The sequence below is a fragment of the Ostreococcus tauri genome, assembly GCF_000214015.3.
Source record: "Ostreococcus tauri WGS project CAID00000000 data, contig chromosome 09, whole genome shotgun sequence".
Taxonomy (NCBI): Eukaryota; Viridiplantae; Chlorophyta; class Mamiellophyceae; order Mamiellales; family Bathycoccaceae; genus Ostreococcus; species Ostreococcus tauri.
In genome coordinates, this window is record NC_014434.2 from 331120 (window position 1) to 343302 (window position 12183).

General features: G+C 57.8%; 6 protein-coding genes across 6 annotated transcripts; 3 read left to right on the top strand and 3 right to left on the bottom strand.

Annotated features, from left to right (window-relative positions):
• Positions 1 to 133: 133 nt before the first annotated feature.
• On the bottom strand, positions 134 to 1318 carry OT_ostta09g02160 (NAD-dependent deacetylase sirtuin-2, sirtuin family, class I; the record flags this gene model as incomplete). Its single annotated transcript, XM_003081155.1, has 1 exon — positions 134 to 1318. The coding sequence occupies one exon, from the start codon at positions 1316 to 1318 to the stop codon at positions 134 to 136; it is 1185 nt and encodes a 394-aa protein (XP_003081203.1).
• Positions 1319 to 1484: 166 nt separating this feature from the next.
• On the top strand, positions 1485 to 2714 carry OT_ostta09g02170 (26S proteasome, regulatory subunit Rpn7; the record flags this gene model as incomplete). Its single annotated transcript, XM_003081156.1, has 1 exon — positions 1485 to 2714. The coding sequence occupies one exon, from the start codon at positions 1485 to 1487 to the stop codon at positions 2712 to 2714; it is 1230 nt and encodes a 409-aa protein (XP_003081204.1).
• A 183-nt stretch (positions 2715 to 2897) lies between these two features.
• Positions 2898 to 3836, top strand: OT_ostta09g02180 (tRNA/rRNA methyltransferase, SpoU; the record flags this gene model as incomplete). Its single annotated transcript, XM_003081157.2, has 1 exon — positions 2898 to 3836. The coding sequence occupies one exon, from the start codon at positions 2898 to 2900 to the stop codon at positions 3834 to 3836; it is 939 nt and encodes a 312-aa protein (XP_003081205.2).
• A 350-nt stretch (positions 3837 to 4186) lies between these two features.
• Positions 4187 to 6988, top strand: OT_ostta09g02190 (Signal transduction histidine kinase-related protein, C-terminal; the record flags this gene model as incomplete). Its single annotated transcript, XM_003081158.1, has 1 exon — positions 4187 to 6988. The coding sequence occupies one exon, from the start codon at positions 4187 to 4189 to the stop codon at positions 6986 to 6988; it is 2802 nt and encodes a 933-aa protein (XP_003081206.1).
• Positions 6989 to 7024: 36 nt separating this feature from the next.
• OT_ostta09g02200 (Uncharacterised protein family UPF0118) lies at positions 7025 to 8500 on the bottom strand (the record flags this gene model as incomplete). Its single annotated transcript, XM_022983346.1, has 1 exon — positions 7025 to 8500. The coding sequence occupies one exon, from the start codon at positions 8498 to 8500 to the stop codon at positions 7025 to 7027; it is 1476 nt and encodes a 491-aa protein (XP_022839621.1).
• A 269-nt stretch (positions 8501 to 8769) lies between these two features.
• OT_ostta09g02210 (unnamed product) lies at positions 8770 to 11751 on the bottom strand (the record flags this gene model as incomplete). The annotated part of the gene is made up of 1 exon (XM_022983347.1): positions 8770 to 11751. The coding sequence occupies one exon, from the start codon at positions 11749 to 11751 to the stop codon at positions 8770 to 8772; it is 2982 nt and encodes a 993-aa protein (XP_022839622.1).
• Between the last annotated feature and the right edge of the window lie 432 nt (positions 11752 to 12183).

Here is a 12183-nt window from a genome sequence, read left to right on the forward strand (position 1 = left end):
AATGCACACCTGGGTTTGGTTCGCTGCGGCCGTGGAGAAGGTTTAGCGCGCTGTCCCCGTGAATGACTAGCTGGCATAGCGACATATCTGAACGGTTGAGTGCGCCCCGAATTCAATGATTCACGGGGCACACTCAACCATTCAGACACTCCGCCGGTGCCTCCTGCGCCAATTTGTTGCGAATCTCACATGATTTGATCAAAGCGTCGAGGTCTTCCTTCCAGCCCAACAACTCTGAGAGCTCGGCGATGCCATCATCGCATGCCCCCAAATAGAGCGCGTCACGATAATTCGTGTCTTCGTCGAAGTCAAAGCCCGTTCCGCGTCCGAGCCCGGCGAGGCGATACAGCCGACTCATGTGTGAATCTGGCGCCTCGCCGCACTTCTCCATATTTATGAGCAAGCGAGGAACGTCCTCTTTCGGACGCTCGATCAGACCCGCAAAAGGATGTACCACGAGCGAGGTGCCGATTACGATGAGTAAGTCGCATACCTCAAAATCTTCCTGAGCGCACTCGAAGAAGCGCCTAGGCAAGTTTTCGCCAAAGAACACGATGTCTGGCTTGACGTACTCGCCGCACTTCGAGCAAATCATCGGTGTTCCTGCGCGACAGGCGTCCGCGACCTCGTCGACGTCCGCCTCGTGCCCTCGCAAGCAATGCGCCCCATCAAAGTTACCGTGCGCGGGCACAACTTTTTCCTTTGGCAGTCCCGTCGCGCGCTCGAGCGAGTCGATGTTTTGCGTGAAGCACCGCCTAAGGATGCCCTTGTCGTGCAGTAGCTTGATGAAATAGTGCGTCGGGGTCGGTGCGAACGCACCAGGGTACAACTCCTTCGCGAGCCTATAAAATGGCCCAGGACGATCCTTGAAGTACCCGAGCTCGAACACCGCCTGAGGGTACGGCAAGTCGTACTCGCCGAGCCGTGCGTACAAACCGCTCTCGCTCCTAAAATCAGGTATACCCGCCGAGACGCTGATCCCCGCCCCGGTCATCACCACCACGTTCTTCGCTCGACCGCTCTTCACGTACGACGCGACGCCGGCGAGATCAAAGCTCTCCAGCGCTTTATCCACCGTCGCGCGCGCGAGCGCCTCCGTCGTCGTCCCAAGCCGCTGCGCCGCGAGACGTTCCATCAGCGCCACCATCTCCGCGCTCTCCCGCCCGAATCCGTACCCAGACGACGACGACGACGACGACGACGACGACGACGACGACGCATCGTTCACGGCATCGTCATCGCTCGACCGCGCGTCTTCGGCGTCGCGCGCGTTCGCGCCATCGACCGAAACATCGCTCTGCGCGTCGTCGCGCGCCATCCCCCCCCCCCGACGCCGCGCATCGTCCGCCGCGATCGCCCCGCGGTCTCTCTCCACCGTCGACGCGTCCGGCATGTCGCGCGCGCGTCGCGGTGCGGCGTCACACCGCTCGAGTGAACGAGTCAGCGCGTCCGCGTGCCTCACTTCAACGCCGCTCGCGCGCGACATGCCGGACGAAGAGATGCGGACGTCGAACGACGAGGCGCCGAAGACGGTGGACGAGGAAACCGCCGACGTCGTCGACGACGCGAGCGCGACGCCCGTGAGCGAGGACGTGGAGCTCGCGCAGAGGATCTTCGATTGCGAACGAGATCCCTCGAACGCGGACGCGAAAGCGGCGTTGATGGCGATCGTGGAGGGACGGAACATGGTGGCGACGTACACCGCGATGTGCGAGCGGTTCGCGTGGCCGAGCGATGTGGGAACGGTGGAGCGGATGACGAACGCGAACGCTGAGCGATTGAAGGCGATCGAGGCAAAGATCGAAGACGCGAGGGAAAACTTGGGAGACGTCGAGGTGCGAGATGCGATGCACGAGCGAGCGACGTTTTATGCATCGATTGGTTCGTGCGAGAAGGCGGTGGAGGCGTTTGAAGAGACGGAGGGCAAGACGACGAGCGCGGGGCAAAAGCTTGACGGGGCGTTTTCCTTGATGCGCATGCGGCTCGGGCGGATGGAGCTAAACGAGGTCAGGAAGCTCATCGAGAAAATTAAGGATATGCTAGAGCAACCTGGCGGTGGAGACTGGGAGCGTAAGAACCGTCTCAAGGTATACGAGGGGTTGCACGCGGCAGCGACGAGAAACTTTGAGTTGGCCACCAAGCTGTTTTTGGATTCTTTGAGCACGTTCGCCTCGTACGAGCTCATGACGTACGACGACTTTGTGTTCTACGCCGTCATATGTGCTATTGTCACACTTCCGAGAACGGAGCTCAAGGCGAAGGTGATTGACTCTCCAGAGGTTTTGAGTGTGTTGAACCGTCTTCCCGGTTTGGGTGATTTTTTGAACGCGTTGCACAGATGTGACTATCGCACCTTCATGGCCGCCTTCCCAGTTGTCGCGGCGCAAGTCGAGAGCAACGTGTGGCTAAGTCCGCACTACCGATACTTCTTGCGCGAGGTGCGTGTCGTCGCCTATGCGCAGTACCTGCAGAGTTACAAGAGCGTCACGGTGAAGAGTATGGCGGACAGCTTCAACGTGAGCGAAGACTTCATCGATCGTGAGCTCTCGCACTTCATCGTCGCTGGGCGCTTGAACTGTAAGATCGACAAGGTCTCAGGGGTGCTGCAAACGAACCGTCCGGACCTTAAAAACTCGCTGTACCAGACTCTCATCAAGGATGGCGATGCGTTGCTGAACAACGTCTCCAAGCTCAGCCGAGTGATAGATCTCTAGACCGACCGCGAGCTTTAATCGCATTTCAAACGTCGTAATAACTCATTTGTACGATGGATTCCTCTCGCACCGCGCGCACGCGTCGCCCGCCCGACGCGCTCGCCTCGTTTGAGTAATTCACTCTGCACCGCCACTCGCAACCGTCTCGAGTGTCACTAGTCACCACGCGCCCGCACGCGTCTAATGCCCGTCCAAAATGACGGTAGAGACGACGACAGTGTCACGCATCGCGTCGTGCGCTACGTTTACCCCGGTTCGACGCCTCGAAACGGTCGAGTCATCGACTTGGGTGAAATATCCGCCGCCGCCTGCGCGTCGCTCGATGTCGACGCTTTGCTTCGCCGCGACGGCGTCGAGCTCGAGCGATGGACGTACAGGGTGTACGACAACGATTTAGAGGGGTGGCGTCTGTTGATGGGTGAGGGGATACCGCGGGCGTGTTGGTCCAAGGCGAACGCGGCGGCGGCCACGCGATGCGAGCTCGCGTTGGAGGAACGGAGGTGCAGAGCGGTTCAGACGTGCTCGCCCTCGACGTCGGAAGTCACAGAGGGTGAGGGTGGCTGGGATAGCGTGACGGCGCCGAGACCGGGTGCGCAGGACGGTTTCTTTGGGATTGGAATATATAACGGGAAGAATGAAAACAACCTCGGTACGCTGTGGCGGACGTCGTATCAACTCGGTGCCGCTTACGCGTTCGTGGTCGGTCGTCGGTTCAAGAAGGAGTCGTCGGACACAGCGAATACGCATCAACATATTCCCATGTATACGTACGAGGATTGGAATGACTTTCGGAGGAACACACCCTACGGCGCGGTGCTCGTGGCGGTAGAAATGGGTGGCGAGCCGCTGGAGACATTTGAGCACCCGAAGAATTGCGTGTACGTACTAGGTAGTGAGGACACCGGTCTAAACACCAGCATGCTCCGCGCGTGTCGTCACCACGTCGCATTACCCGCAACTCGCACGGCGAGCTATAACGTCGCCGTTACCGGCGCCATTCTGATGTATGACCGCGAGATAAAGCGTCGGGAGCGCGCTCGAGCCGCCGCCGCGCGCGCCGCGACGGCGACGCCGAATCGTCGAGACGGCATCGACAGCGTCAAACCTCACAAAGTCGGATGAAATTCAACGTATAATTATTCGATGACGTACTTCCGAAGCTGGTTGTCGACGACGCCCGCACCGAACGATAATCACCAGCCCGCCCGCTCCGCACCGCGCGTTTTGGATAAACCTGCCCGCCTGAAAAGCGCCCTCGCACCATTCTCCGCACTCATCGCCTCGGTGACGTCGTCCTCGAGCTCGCGCGCGAGCATCGAGCGCACCGAGACGATCGATACAATCACGTCGGTCTTTCTCGCGCTCGCACACGGAGCACGCATCGTGTGATCGACGCACACAGATCCATAGACGTCGTGGAGATAAGGCGCCGTCGCGAATCGTCGAGACGCGTTCGACGCCGGTGACGCGTCATGTCGTGCCCGTTCGGCCACGGACGCGATATAGTGAGCAGTGAGAGCGTCGGTGATGACGCAGTGGGCGTGTCGACAGCGATCGTCACCGAGGGCGATCGTGGGACCAAGCGGCGGGCGACGACAGAGCTGAACGCGGAGGAAAGCGACGAGGACGCCGAACTGGATGTCGATGCGATACGAAGGGCGCTGAAGAGCGAGCGCTCGAGACGTAAGCGCGCGGAAAATGAGTTGATGTCGCTCAAGGCGCTGTATAGGCAGTGTAAGGGGACGTCATCGCCGCAGGAGCAAATCGCGGTTCGGGAACTCGCGATGGACTCGTGCGCAGAGGGAATCACAATCGCGGATTTCTCTAAGCCCGATCAACCGCTGATTTACGCGAACATTGGGTTCGAGTCGATGACGGGATACAGCGTGCAGGAGACGCTGGGGAAGAACTGTCGGTTTCTCCAAGGGCCAGGGACGGATCTAAAGGAGCTGGGCAAGGTGCGAGCTGCGATTACAAAGGGCGAGGCGTGCACAGTTGTCCTAAAGAATTACAAGAAATCCGGAGAGGAGTTCATGAACCAGCTCTCACTGACTCCAATTCGCGACGGAGAGGGCAATGTGATGTATTACGTCGGTATTCAGTCGGACATCACCGAACTCTTCAAGCGGAGAGATGACGAGCTCAACGCTCTGAAGAAGGTGGCGCGCGCTGAGGCTGCGACGGAAGCAAAGTCACGATTTCTGGCACACATGTCGCACGAAATTCGTACACCTTTGAACGGTTTGATCGCGGTGGGTCAGTTATTGGAGGACACGAATCTGGATCGTTTACAGCGAGAGTATGTTTCAACCGTACTGACGAGCGGAGAGACGCTGCAGGCGCTCATCAGCGACATTCTGGACTTCAGCCGGGTCGAGGCGGATAAGCTCGTATTGCAGTGCGAACCGTTCCACCCGGAAGTCGTCATTAGTAACGTAATTGAGATCACAGCGATGCAGTCGGCCAAGAAGAGGTTGAATATTGGATACCACGTTGATCCGGGAGTGCCAAAGCTCGTCATGGGGGATCCGATGCGCCTGCAGCAAGTTATTCTAAACTGCGTGAGCAACGCCATCAAGTTCACGGAAAAAGGCAATATCATGATAAGATTGTATCTTGGCCGCGAGGACACCACCGAAGTCGCCAGAATGGCGTTCGGGAGAGAAGACGAGGAGGATCACACTGCGCACATGGTCCGCTCTTACTCTGCGGGCTCGCTAGCTGCGACGCAGAAGGATTGGCTCGCGCCTCTTCAGTGCTTTTTGCACATGTGCCCGCACTTTGCCGGCAAAGCAAAACAACAAAAGGCGAAGGACGAAGAAAAGAAGGATCCTGACAGTTGGTTCCTGCACTTCTACGTCAAGGATACGGGCATGGGTCTGCAGGAAGGCACGATTCGTAACATTTTCCAATCATTTCAGCAGGTGGACATGGGATCGACTCGCAAGTACGATGGTACGGGTCTCGGACTCGCCATCTCCCGTAAACTGTGCGATGCAATGGGCGGAACGATGTGGGCGGAGAGTAAGGGTCTGGGGCAGGGCTCGACGTTTCACTTTTGCATCAAGTGCAAATCTGTTCCAGAAGAGTGGATGCGGGAGCACGAAAAGTCTAGAAAAGAGCTCAACAAGGGTGCAGCCGCTCTGAGCTTGCTCGAGCGGGATTTGAACAAGGAGTATGCCGTTCATTACAATCGTCCAGGTCAAAAACTGAGCATCGCTTTATACGACGAATCAGACATGTTGCGCGGCACGGTGTCCGCCGTGTTGAGACGTTGGGGCTTCCACGTTTTGCTTCTCCATAACGCGAAAGAATTCGTTGACTACCTGAGTGTCTCCGTCGACGGTGAACAGGAGCTGCGAGAAGTCGCTGTCATCGCAGAGATGAGTCCGAATACGGTTGAGATGGTGTATGAATGGGCGAAGAGTCGGGCTCTGCTGAACGGCATCAGCACTGGTCACGGCAATACAAGTATCGCATCCAGTGAAGATAACAAGACTTGCGCGAATGATATTTCCAAACTACCGCCATTCATTCTTTCGACGTGGCCGGTCGTTCAGTCGGTGACGTTCGATACCTCTGATCCGAGGTGTGCTTGGGCGAGAGACAGCGTTGAGTGCACCGAGTCGAGCATCGATTCGGTGAAGGAGAATGCGGTGAAAGACTTTTTCTCACAGATGCGATCTCACTATATTTCTAAACCGCTGCGGCACAATCGACTCAGGCGCGTGCTTGAGACTATTCTAGACGAAAAGGCGCATCACGCCGATGCCGGAGATACCGCTCGTACGGAGGGTGCACACATCATGCACGCCGAGCCAGCTTCGGACCTCGTCAATGGTGTTCTGAAGGAGCCCATTGACCCGAGACACTTGCGTATCCTGATCGCCGAAGACCATCCGGTGAACATGAAGGTGGCTAGAGCCGTGCTCAGTCGTCTCGGGTACATGGATGTCACCAGCGCGAAAGATGGTGCTGAAGCGCTCACCAAGGTGAAGGCGGAGGCGAAGGGCCTCGACGCCTTTGACATCGTGCTCATGGACTTGCACATGCCAAACATGGGCGGTATCGAGTGCGCGCAGAGTCTTCGATCCGAATACCCTGCGAGTAAAGTACCTATCATCGCAGTGACCGCGGACGCCATCGAGGAGAGTCGCCAGGAGTGCTTGGCAGCAGGCTTCGACGCCTATCTCACTAAACCGTTCAAAATTGAACAGATTAGAGACACGATTTCTCGACACTGTGGCCTGACAACCGATGAATCGACTTTGTAAATTGTAAACGACCCATACCGGTAATGAGTGGTATCACTAATCCGAGGAATCTGGTGATGAATCCAGCAACGCCTCCTCGTCTTGTTGAGTGCGCGGTCGCAACGTCTGCCGAGGCATGAACAGGTGGTCGTACTTTCGTTTCACCCAAGCGATGAACGTGAAGGTCATAGGTACACGAATGGTCTCGTGCGAAGAGTCCAACCCTTCTCGGGACGAGCCCGCCTGCGCGGGCGCCATGACTGAGGCCAGTGCGTGCGCACCCTCGTGAGGGATCTCTTCGAGCACGATTTTCAGCGCGCACGTCAGCGGAACGCCGAGCACTGCGCCGGGGGCTCCCCACACGGAATACCAAAACACGAGCGCAAACAACACCGTTACCTCGTTGAGATCTAGACCCTTACGATACACGACCGGTCCGATGAGGTCACCAACTAAAAACGACACCAAGTTCGGGATGAAGACCCCAGCCGCGCGCTGATTCGCAGTCATGTCTGGAAGGAGCACAATAATTGGCAACGGTAATATGGAGGCAATGATCGAACCTAGCGTCGGTATGAAGAATAACCAGAACGACACGATCGCTATGGCGATTGCCAATGGCCAGGGCATTCGACACAGGCCAAGGAGGACGCCGACGAGCAGAGCTCGCACCATCGCAATTTGCACCATGATGCTCACGAAACGCCGAGTCGCCTTGCGAATTCTTCGCACCACCAACGATCTCGAAAATGATAGCTCCCTTCTAGGCAAGAGCAGGAATAGCGTGTAAAATAGCATCAACATGACGTCCTGAAGGTAGTGAAACGCTCCAACACCGAGATTTTCCCAAAACTCCGCATCCTTGAGCGCGCCTTCTATTTCGTTTTGTAACCGGTCCCACGCTTGCTCCGCGATGTCATCCTTCTTGAAGATCCTCCTTGCCGCCTCACTCATGCTTTGTCCGATCGCATTCACTCGCGACGTGAACCTGGCGTACCACGCCGGATCCTTTACGTGTACCGCGACGTACACTCGACCGAGATACAGCGCCCAAATCAACGTCCCGAACACCGCGCACGTCACCGCGAGCGCGAGTACGATCGCCACGATCCTCGGCACCGTGAACGTCCCCCCACAGCACAATAACCGCGCTCGATGTCGCCGCAACGTCTCTCGCTGATACCCCTTATCGCTCACGAAATCAACCAGCGGTCGCAGCAACAGCGCCGCGCCGACCGCCGTGACGAGCGGTCGCAGCAGATACGCCAGGACCTGGAGTAACCAGTACGCCGACGCGCTCGCGATGACAACCACACCGAGCGTGATCACCGTGACGTCCCGCGCGCTCGCCGCGCGGGAGGGCGGCGCGAGCACGGGTGAGAATCCTTCATCTGGAAAATTGCCGAGCAACTGTCCGAACGGTCTACTCGGGCTCGGCGTCGCCGCCTCGTCCTCGCCGACGTCCGCTCGGGCGTCCGGAGGCGGTCTGAAGGTGAAATCGTCCCCGTCAGGAGCGGGCGCTCGCCGGGGCATCGTCGCGGCGTGCGGTTGGTACTGTGGTGATTACACGCGCAGCGAAGAGGCGAGACGGGAAAAAGAAAGGAAAAATCTCCTCGACGCCAACCATGCAACGTCGACCGCGACGTCGCGCGCGCACGTTCGCACCGCACGACCTCGGTGCGTCGCGGAGAGAAGTACACAGCGGGTCGTCCGGTGTTCGTTTATTAGCATGAATAATACGTCCTCCAGGTCATTCGAGACGGTGACGATTATTTGTCACCGCCGGTCCACGCCGCTCGATCCTACTTGACGAAGCACTGCATCGGGAAGATTTCGCCTCGTGCGAAAACACCGCCCGTGGTGTCGATGAGTTTCAGCGTGTGCACGGGTTCGAGTTGTAAATCATCGCTGAGAACGGACGTGACGATGTCGACCTTAGCCTCAGTCTTTGGAACTTCGAAGTAGGCACCGATGCCAGTGGCAAAGGTACTTTTCTCGCCGAGGGTGCACTCTTTGCTGTACTCAAAGTCAGAAAAATAGGCTGAAAGGGACGTCGTGCCTTCGAAATCGACGGGATTGCCCACGGCGACCGCGGCAAACATGTCGAGACCGGCGTACACGCCCTGAGTCATGGCCGACTCCGGACCAGAACACGCGACGCCTGCGAAGCAGAGCTTGACGTCAACGTGGGCAATCTCGAGGATGAGACCGACCTGCATGTCTACAGCGATCGATGCGGCGCCGTATCGCTCCAGTTTCAAGCGCGGCTCTTTGGTGATAATGTTAACCTTACCATCGACGAGCTCGATGGCGTACTCGAGCTCATCCACCTTGAGTGTCCATTCCAGAACAGCCTGGGCGTCCAGGCGTGCGAAGTACGGCAAACTCAACTTTGCAGATACCAAGACGTCAAGATAGAAGCCAAAACCGAGCATCACATTATGACGCGTCTGGTACGGATTCGGGAACTTGCCATCGACAAGATCCAAGAGATCACCAGACTTGAACGCGTTGGCCTTCGCGTCGAGGCGGAATTGCAACTTCATACCGGCTTGCACGCCCACCTTCACGTGAGAATCCTTGATGGCTTGCATCGCCGTGTCCAAGGCAGCGGAGGCCTTTTTACTGGCATCCAGCAACGGATTTCCTCCGAGAGCCGCGGCGGAGCGCTCCAACTCGCTACGCGTAGATGCCTTCAACAACAATGGATCTTCGATCAGCGCGACACGCGTACTTTCGAGGCTGCGCATGACCTTTTTCTCAAGCTCGCGCATACGGGTGTCATAAATTTCAGACGCGTGCGACAGCACAGTCGTGATCGATCGATAGTGCGAATCAAGAAGTGTTGATGTCGCCTCGTGAAGAGCATCCTCATGAATCGTAACGTCGCTCTTGGAAAGCAAACGTCGACGTTTACCTGAGATGGACTTGACGCTATTGATGAGATCATCAACTTCACCCTTCACTTTCGTCGCAACAACTTTTGCGCTCGCGGCAAGGTTCGCTGCTTCGTTCACCGGGACCATAATTTCCGCCTTGATGTCATTCACGGCTCCAAGAGCATCCTGCTTAATTTCATCGAACACCGTCTTGAAGAAAGATCGCAACACGTTCAACAAGTCTGTGGCGAGTGCCTTGGGGATGTCGAACACGAGAAGACCAGCGCACGCTTCCCATCGCGCAACCGGGAAGCCAGCTTTGAGAGTCGCCGGCGCCCATGGTGAGTCACCCATTTTCGATGGCCAAGGCATTTTGTATTCGACGTTGAGCAAGTCAGGCTTGAACACTTCGTCGATAGGAATGTTGTAGCAGAAGAGCGTTCCTTTTGGAAGCTCATCCGTGAGGTAATCGAGTCTCGCCTTTCCAGAGAGATGCAGAAGAATACAAGGCCTATTCTCTTTCGATCCGCATTTATTTATGGCAAGGTCCATCTGTTGGCTCAAGGACATGTTTGGAATGTCCCACATTGATGGCGTGCTCCGAAGTGTTGGGAGCGAAGGAAGATCAAAATTCCACCCGAAGCCTACACTCGACGTGTTTAGGAACGTCGGGAACTTAGGGTCATAACCTGCAACGCCCGGAATGTTCATGCCGATATCAAAGCTTGGATCGTAGTTCGGTAAGCCCGGCCAGTTCCAGCCTTTGCCGCATTTATCGCCACACTTTGGGCTCGACCCCCACTCGTTCGGAAGCGAAATGTTGAAAGATGGACCTTTGAATTGCCACTCTGGAAGTTGCCAAGCGGGATCGGGGCCGTTCCAAGGCATTTGAGGAACCTTGGAGCCCCAGTCGGGAAAAGAAATATCAAACTGAGGCAGGTAAACTTGAGGAAGCGTAGCCGTGACGTTCAACTTTGGCACATTGTTCATGATCTCTGTCGCCAGCTCGCTGACGCACGCCTTTGCGCTGTTCAGCAGTTGCGTCAGTTGACTCTTGTCAATCGTAGGTACACCGAGACCGAGATTTGCGTCGTCCAAAGGGGATTTGGTGGGAAAGAAAATTCCATGGAGTTGCGCTCGAAGCACGTCGTAGTCCAAGGAATCTGTGAGACCGGCACGACGCCCGAGTCGAGAATCACCGAGATTTGCCGATTGTCCGCTGACGATTGAGCCCGAGACACTCTTGACGAGTGCATCCGCGTCACTTGGAAGTAAGCCATTGGTGACATCGTCGACGAACCCTCTCACTTTGTCAACGACTCCGTTGAACGTCGTCTCCACTTCAGTGGTCATTTCATCGATTTCTTTCGGAATGCGCTGCAGCGCGTTGACGATCTCCTGCGTCTTGCTCGCCGCGGCGGTCATGTCATTTATCTGACGCTTGACACCAGTAATCTTTCCGACGGCGCTCTTGTATTGTTTTCTCGGTTCTTTCAACGCTCTAGTCCAGCAACTGACGTCGGTGACGCCGCAACCGAGCGCAGACGTCGTCGATTCCGTCTCCACCGCGACACGCATCCGCGCGCGTCCTGCACCGAGCACATCAACGCGCGCGACGTCATCGACGCCGCGCCCGCGTCGCGTCCGCGACGCCAACGAGACGCACGCGAGCGTCGCGCTCACCGCCGCCATCCACCGCGTCGCGTCGCGCCAACGTCGCCGCGTCCGTCGCGTCGACGTCTCTCGCACCACCCCATCACCCGCGGCGCCGTACGTCTCGCGACGTCCCCGCTCTTCCGCCGTTCCCCGAGACGTCGCCCCGCGCCCGCTCATCCGCGTCGCGTCGCCCCCACCGCCCCCGCCGCCGTCCAGCAGCGCTTTCGTCTCGCTCGACGACGACGCCATCGCCGTCGCGTCGTCCGCACCACCGCGACACCGTTCGGCGTCGCGCGCGGTCGCGCCACCGACGCTCGACGCCCAACACCCACGCCGCGCGCGTGGATGTCCCCTCGTCGCCGTCGACTCTCGACTCGAGATTGGTCGACATCACCGGAATCGAAACTCGCATCTCACGCGCGCGCGCGGCGAAAAAAAATGGATTTCGACTCATCTCGGTCATGAGATTTCGACCCATCTCGTGGTCGAAATCGCGAACGATCGCGAACGGACCGCGTCCATCGATGTCGTGCCGAATCCCAACACCCACGCGTCGCGCGAGGGCGACCGTGGTGTTCGCGACGACGCGCGAACGCGACGGGCGGGACGACGCGCGCGCGCGACGGGCGGGACGCGCCGGGAACGCGACGGGCGGGACGCGGCGCGCGCGCGACGGGCGGG